The sequence below is a fragment of the Lipotes vexillifer genome, unplaced genomic scaffold (genome assembly GCF_000442215.2).
Source record: "Lipotes vexillifer unplaced genomic scaffold, Lipotes_vexillifer_v1.1 scaffold393, whole genome shotgun sequence".
Classification (NCBI taxonomy): domain Eukaryota; kingdom Metazoa; phylum Chordata; class Mammalia; order Artiodactyla; family Lipotidae; genus Lipotes; species Lipotes vexillifer.
Genome location: NW_006774564.1, coordinates 998,700 through 1,007,122, shown reverse-complemented (window position 1 = coordinate 1,007,122; position 8,423 = coordinate 998,700). Strand labels below are relative to the sequence as shown.

The following is an 8,423-nucleotide window of genomic DNA, read 5'->3' as shown; positions in this document are numbered from 1 at the left end:
TCTTTCCCTCAGTCTTCTTTTAAAGTAGTTTTACTTACATCTCACTTTATTGACATTATCTGTTTGTACTCAACCTCCCTAATTGGACTCTAAATAACATGAAGGCAAGGAGTGTACCTTCATAATTTCCAGTCTGCATTACCAAATTAGCACAGAATACATAGTCAATAAATGAAAAAAGACATAAACCAAATGGAACCAGGAAGCCTAGTAATTATGTAGGTAAATAGGTCCCTTCCTTCTGAACCTTCAGGCATGATATCTGGGAAACAGTTTGAGCAAGACAAATTTGGAATGAGTGAATTAGAGCCATGGTTGTGAAGAAAGCCTTTTATGATTGGAAGGGAACCACCAAACAATTTATGTAGGCTCAAGGAGTCACTCTGAGAAATAGTTCTGTTTCTTCTTCCATTTTATAAGGAAAATAGTAGGAAATAAAGATGAAGAGGAACTTTGAAATAAAACCTTATAAAGCAAAAACGATGCCCCTCCCATCTTTTAACTGTTGTTCACAAGTCACTTAAAAGTCCTCAGAAGGTAAATTAATATCTTCTCTTCTCACAGGTTATGAACAGGGAAGTAAGACTGGACTAGAGCCACCTATCAACAGACCCTGAAGCCCAGGTTCTGGAGCAGTCCACATTCCCCACAGTGCTTCTGGCCTTAAGCAAAAATTCACCTTGATATGAGGCTCAGACAATAAATAAAATAACCTATGAGGAACTGGAGCTGGAGTTTATATATATATTTTAAATCTTTATCTTCACTTAAATTTTATTCAATGCAAGTAATTTATTTCTTTACTATTCACATGTCTATTTTAAAATATGGCTAAGGAGTAGGATTGTGTGGTCCACATTTCCTCTGTTTGTGGTCTGCATGTGAAGAATCTTGACTGGTTAGTCATTGTTGAGAGTTTTGCTAGACTACTCAATAATATTGCTGCCCCAGCATCCATTTTGTGTGGCCAAGCAGTCTGCAGGGGACTTGAACTGACTGGCCCCCACCCTGTGAGTGCATGCCCTAGATAACACCATTACAGTCATAAGTAAATGTAAGATCCTGATATGACTACCCCAGCCATCTTTGGATAATTACTCTCCCCTGCCTGCCAAGGCCTTATCCTTGTGCACCCCTTAAATAAGATGCCCCACAAAGCTCACCAAAATCCCACTCTTTTTGGTTTGAATTAACCAATCTGGACTTAGCCAGGGAACACCAACATATTCCACATGTAGACCCTAATAAAGGCATATGCCCCAGGTCCTGACATGCTCTCTCTGCCTGTACCCTGCCTTGACCTCCTCTCATGGCCTCATGAGGCAAGCAGTGCACCTCCTCCAGGACCTGTGAGTAATAAACTTCTCTATTTCAATTCCTTTTCTTGAACTATGGCTCAGCAACCATATACCCAGGGCTCTACTTAACAAATGCTCATTTAACAAAGTCACAATAGTCAGACAAGTACCATTTTTCCCCTGAGGGCAAAGTCCCTAAAGAAAATAACCAGTCCCTAAAGGGGCTGAAAATCCAATCACTTAGAATAACTGCAAACTTCATGGTAACACTATAGATTTTTGTTTTCATTATTTCCTGCAAATAGTTATTATCTACTATGTGCCAGTTATTATCTACTGTGTACACTTCCCAGAACAGGACTAGCCTTGCTTACTATTTTTAATCAATAACAAGAATCCAAGACGACAAAAGTTCTTTAGAATCCTAATTAATGGCTTTGGTGACAAATGTTTACTATCAGAGATACTTGCTTCAGTTTCCACCAAACCTACACAATAAAGATGTGCACAGTAATTTTTATTCCTGAGGATAGAAAAAAATTGAATATTTCCTTCAAAATGTTACTTTAATCCATTCTACCAAAACATAACATAATGATACATTTTCAATAGCTCTTTACAAATTAAAGCTCTTTACAAAAGTCATATAAATACAGAGTCATTATTAAAGTAGAAGCTTAACACAAAGCAAGGGGAAAAAGATATTTCCTCTAAGGTAACTTGGTTTCATATTATTTCCAAAATAACAACAATTCCCCACAAATGTCACTTGGGAAATGCCCATGAGCACCAATATCAGAGGAGGTTATGGCTTTGCCCACAGAGGGACTTAAGTTTACACAGAGGAAGGAGGTTGAAAGATGGGGCCAAAAGGCAACTGGCCTCCTAAGGTTCATGTGGAAAGACAGCTCCAACTTTGTTTTTGTCAATTGCACAGGGAGGTGTATTTTTGGATAAAAGCAGGATTCCAGCTGTCTAGCCCAGTTCTATGAATCAAGGGGAGATTTACATGCATTGTCTCTGTGGCCTGACTCCCCAAATTTGATGTGGACCCCTCTGAGACACTGACAGGTAGAGCTTATCTATTCTGCTGGTGTGTGCTTCAGTTTTCCCTGTTTTAAATCTGTCCTTTACTAGATGAGGTCAGAGATACAATTCCCTGCCATACTAAATCAGTTATTAGTTTAGTGAGAAAATCAAATTATTTGTCTGTCTGGTAGACCAACTGTTCAGCTGAATTAACCAGCAGCTGGCAAGAGACAACAGCCCTTATCAATAAGCCAAATGTTGGCTGACTTGATTGGTTAGTTCTTTGACCACTGAATTCAGCTAAGAGAATGGCTCCTTTTCAGATAGCACCTAAGTCATTTCATGTCTTTCCTTGATTTTTGTTAGTGGAAGATATAAAACCTCTGATTATTTATTGAGTATTTGTGTTTTTACTTTACTTTGTGATAAGTCTCTTCTCTTTCCCACAAGCTTGTTTTATGTGTGTGTCCTGAGGGAATGGAATGCGTCCCAATTAGGAAAAACATTCAAGTTTGGAAGGGATGTTAAAAATCATCAAATCCAAATAACTCTCCAGTGCTTTAGTCTCTTTGTCTTTATAATTTGTCCTCTCAATATTTCCAATGAAGGGAAGCAGATGCTTTTCTTTTAGCATAAGAGCTCATCTACCTATAGATAGCACTAACTGGGCTGGCATACTTGCGAGGAAGGAGGGAGTGGAAGAGAAAGAGATGAAGAAGAGAGGAGGGGTGGAATGCGCTACAATTTATTGAGCCCTTACTCTGGACCCAGCTCTGTGCAGACATGAATCACAGACATATCATGTGATTTGGGGTTGTGGCTCTAGAGTCCAGCAGTGTGCATGAGCAGAGTTAACACAGGAGCGTGTTAGCAGAGTCCACATCTCTACCTTTTAAAATAATATCCTTTTTTGATTTCCTCACTTCTGAGAGGGAGATAGAGGGAGAGATAGTAGTTGTATATTAGGGTCAGAGGTGGGGGATTAGTATCATCAACCTCTGCTGCCCTTAAAAGCTTCATCTTCTCAGACCTAGAGGCAGCAGAGTTGCTCTTCCCTTAAAGGTTATAAAATGATTTTGCTCACATATATTCTTTGTTGAGCAGGAATTTGAATCTAGGCCAGTTTAATTTTAGAGCCTGTGCTCTTAACCAGGCTCCACTGCCTTTCTAGTCAGTTATCTCATACCTTTCCCCTGCTTTCTATTCTCTATCATGCCTTCCTGTACTGCATCAAGATAGTGCAGCAGCCCTATAATTGCCTGTAGAGGGAAAGTAGTGATTTCCTATGCACATATCCAAAAAATGTTAGATTTATTTTTAAGGTAATAAAGAAAGGACATAAAAGTAGCAGTGTGAAAGCAAGTATAGGAGACAGGTAGAGAAGGTTGTCAGAGTTTGTGACCCTTTATGGAATTGTTCCCTCACCAACTGACAAAGCAAGTCTCACTTTCCTTGAAGTTAAAACTTGGATGAGAGGCTTCCTTGTGGAACCGTTCCCCTTCCCACCTCTGTGAGATAATGCAAACTAACCATGTACCCAAGCCCCATGAGAGGCAATGTTCATGGTTAGGAGTGAGGGATCCAGAGCAAGTCTGAATCTCACCTCTTCCACTTTCTAGCTGATGACCATGGTTAAGTTATTTAGCTTCTCTGTGACTCCATCTGGAAAGTAAAGATAATAAGAGTACTCACCACATAGAGCTGTTGTGATGATTAAGTGGGTTACATATTTTCAGCACTTAGGACAGTACCTGGGATCAAGCCCTATCATCATCATTAGCAGCAACAAGCAGCAACATCCTGGAGTTTGGCTGTATTCTGTCAGACCGAAGCCTTCTCTCTGAGATCCCAGGTTGTTATTTGCACTTTGCAGGGGATTGAGAGAAGTTCTCTCTTTGTGCCTTCTCCATGCTCCACTGAATGGGCTCAGTCTGAATCGCCAGTTCCTGGACATCTTCTGGGCACCAGGAATTTTGGTCAGCACAGATTCCAGGTTAGCTCTGTGAGCCCCTTTGGAAAGCTGGAACCAGATCTCCACAAAATGGTACCTAGGACACTGGGTCAATTTTAAAATGGGATTAATGTATTGAAGGCTTTTGTATGATAAGAGATAGCAGGACGAGCTTAACTACTCACACAATTACATGCTCACACACTGCAGGATGTGGCAAAAGAAATGGCCACATTTCTCTGCTGCTTCCTTCTCACAACAATCACGATGGTCCTACTGTCTAAACTAACCTTCTGTGAACCCAATGAAATTGATCACTTCTTTTGTGACTTCACCCCTCTGGTCCATCTCTCCTGCATGGACACTTCACTGACCGAGACCATTGCCTATGCCACCTCTTCTGCAGTGACTCTGATCCCATTTCTTCTCATGAAAACCTCCTACTCCTTCATTCTTGCTGCTGTCCTAAGAATTCCATCTGGCACGGGCTGGCAAAAGGCCTTCGCCACCTGCTCCTCTCACCTCACCATGGTCATGGTGTTCTATGGGACACTGATTGCCACATACCTCATGCCCTCAGCCAAATCTTCCCAACTCTTGTACAAAGGATTTTCTCTACTTTATACCATCCTAGCACCCATGTTCAACCCCATCATCTATAGCCTGAGAAACAGAGACATCCATGAATCCCTGAAGAAGTGCTTGAGTAAGAAGCCAGGTTTCCTTAGATGATGCAAAAAGGAAAAGAACTATATTTGTTCAATGGTTCATAAACTGGATTGAGTAATTTAGAGTCAACATAAAAGGCAACTACCTAAACTATTAGCTACCAAAGACTGATGACCAGATGCCTGTGAGTATGGCTATGGACACTGCTGAATTCTGACAGTGAACTGGTGTCCCAGCAATGGTTTAAGCAGGTCAGATTCTGCTCCATTCTTCTCCAGGATCCTTGTATAGAAGCTCATCTCCAAAATGAGCTGGTAATTCTGGCCACTCATTTGTTCAAATACTCATTGAGGGTCTACTATGTCCAAGGTATTGTACAAAATATAAGTGCAAAATAAACAAAAACAGAGGAAGTCCCTGCTCTCACTAAATTCACAGTCGTGGGGGAAGACAAACGTTAATCAAATAACTAGTGTAAAACTACACATATAAAATTACACTTGTGATTCAAAATTAAAAATAATAAGATGGCTACTACATACCTATTAGAATGGTCAAAGTCCAGAATACTGACAACACCAAATGCTGGTGAGGATACGGAGCAACAGAAACTCATTCTTTGATAGTGGGAATGCAAAACAGTACAAATGCTTTGGAAGACAGTTTGGGCATTTCTAACAAAATTGAACATACTTTTACCATATGTTTGAGCAATCACACCCCTTAGTATTTACCCAAATTAGTTGAGAACATATGTTCACACAAAAAACTGCACCTATTTATAGCAATTGTATTTATAATTGCCAAAACTTGGAAGCAACCAAGATGTCCTTCAGCTGATGAATGGAAAAATAAAATCTGATACATAGACAATGCGATGTTATTCAGCACTAAAAAGAAATGAGCTATCAAGCCATAAAAATACATGGAGGAAACTTACATGCATATTACTAAGTGAAAGAAGTCAATCTGAAAATGATATATAGTGTTTTATCCCAATTATATGATGTTCTGGAAAAGGCAAAACTTTGTAGACAGTAAAAAGATCAGTGGTTGCCAGTCTTGCACTCAAGACTTAGAAGTGGGAAACAAAGATTTGGGGAAATGAGGGCTAGGCAGAGGACCCATGATGAATCTATAATGCTCTATCTCCCCTGCTATTATGGTAGCAGGCTCAGTTGGAAGCTGGGACATTGTATTTATTGAGTTCAACCTCTTCCTGCCAGGCCCTCTACCAGGCTCTTGCCTGCACTTGCTCCCTCTCCTACTGGCACATGTTCTTAGTAAGTTAGAACATAGGGTGTGGTGGGCATGTGTTTTTTGCTCTTTGCAACTCTAAAGAGCTGAGTTGACTTCTGAGTAGAAAAGCTGAGGTCAGCATTGCACACTCAAATGTTGCCTGACTTCTTTTCTGGCTCCTACAAATTATGCGCCCCTAGTGCTGAGGTTAGGATTATCTCTTGCCTAAACTTTCTTCTGAAATATTCTTCTTTTCTTGAGTTAAGCAAAGAGATTATGTTCACCATGCGTGGGAGTTACTCAGAACCTTGGATGGGACACAGCACATACGAGACTATGCTGGGTATCTGAAAACATTCTCAGACCTTGCTTTATGAAGAGAGAATTGCCCTCTTCTTGCTCCTCTTGTAAACTAGGAAAATATTGTGTGATCATCTTAGGATACTCCCGGTAAAAGTAAAACTTGTCAGCTTTCATTTATCCACAGGTGGCTCATTGGGAGCCAGAGTTAATGTCAGACTAGCTCTGCGGGAAATTGGATAGGAGAGCAGGCTTTTGTGTCATGGGAAAGTTTTTAGTTTTAGCTCTGCCACTTTCTTGTAATGTGCTTTGGGAAAGTTACCTAAACTCACCAATTTTAGTCTTTCTCATCTGTAAAGGAGGACATGCCATGCCCATCTCACACTGTCCCTAAGTGAGAACATGCACTGTCTGTCTGGCCCATAGCAAGTGCTCAGTAAATGGTAGCTCTTGTAACTCTTCTTCTAGGTTCCACCTTCTGTACCAAATCCCAGCCAAAACTATTATGTAGTCAAAATTCATTTTGACATTACAAAGTAATAAATATTCAGAATGTTTAAGGCCCAGAGAGAATGTATGGATTACACAACATCTTCTTCACAAGAAGTGATCCCCTAAGGGATTAAGTGGACTTTCCCCAGGTAACACAGACTAGAATCCAGAAATTCTATATCTGAGTCCTGTCCTCTGTACCCTATACCACACCACCTACCAACTCCGTAGGTTTTCTCCTTGCCTAGGGACACATAAGGAACATTCTTGTATATGCCAGCATCACTGTTTGGTTATACTTGGCTAGGAGAGAGTGTAGTGTATCACAGCACATGCCAGAGCCATGGAACTCCCCCTCCAACCCCAAATCTTACATTCCATCTCCTACAAGCCTGAAGCTCCACTCAGGTAACAAAGCCTCAGAATGTTTGTGGCCAGCACAACTGCCATCAACTGGGAGAAACTTCTCCACTACTACTTCTGCAGGAAGCCACAGCTCTCAACCTCTCAAATGGGGAAGGGGACATTCTGGGGGTAGAACTGGCTTCTTATTTCCACTGAGACATGGCAATGAAACATGAAGCCTGGGGAGTCTCTTCCAAGTTAGTGAGGGCTGCAGGAATGGAGCAGCTACAGCCCTGCTCTCACGACTGAAAATAAGCCCCAGTACTGCCAAAGAACCCAGGAGTCTCATCTTACCCAAACCAGTGGTTTTCTGACCTTAGAGTTGGGCAAAGGTGCCTGAGAAGCCACCAAAGGTGAGGAAGAGGTTGAGCAGTCTCTGAGCCCCACTTCTTCACTCATTGAGCAATTCTGTTTTGATGTATCTTATTTATTTCATTTAAAACTTCATTTGAATAAAGACTTTTGCTGCTAAATATGTGTACACACACACACACAAACACACACAATTTTTTTTTTTTACTAGACCTTTCCTTCCATTATAGCTTCCCTTATTTTCCTTGCTGGAAAAACATACAAAAACATGAAGGTCATGTTTGGATTAGTTTACGTCCCATAAAGTCAAGGACAGTTGGTGTGCCCTGACTAAGAGGACAAGACAGAGAAAGTATTTAGAGAAGACCACAGCTTCTAGGATGATGATTTCTGCAGGAAATTTTGTATGTCAATTACCTGCACTGTATTTTTTAAGCCTCTGAATCTCTGTAACTGACTTCTACCAGGTTGAAACAACACTTGTCAGTGACTTTCCCAGATTTATCAGGGATGCCTGTCCTTGGGGGACACTGGACACCTCCAGGTAGCATGACCACACCCTGACATATTTGTGCCTTTAGGCTCAGGGGTGGGTTGGTCTGCAAAAGAAGACTTTTGTCACTCACAGACTTAGATTCCTTCTGAGGAGAAGTGAAGGGAAGGTTACACGATGACCTGTAAATTTCTGATTCTTGTCCCAGGGTTGTGCAGGCCTTTACTGGTAGATG

General features: G+C 41.0%; 1 protein-coding gene across 1 annotated transcript; it reads left to right on the top strand.

Annotated features, from left to right (window-relative positions):
• Positions 1–4,503: 4,503 nt before the first annotated feature.
• Positions 4,504–5,010, top strand: LOC103069706 (olfactory receptor 11A1-like). The gene has a single exon (XM_007449357.1). It carries the CDS (start codon positions 4,504–4,506, stop codon positions 5,008–5,010), a length of 507 nt encoding a protein of 168 aa, XP_007449419.1.
• The last annotated feature ends 3,413 nt before the right edge of the window (positions 5,011–8,423 follow it).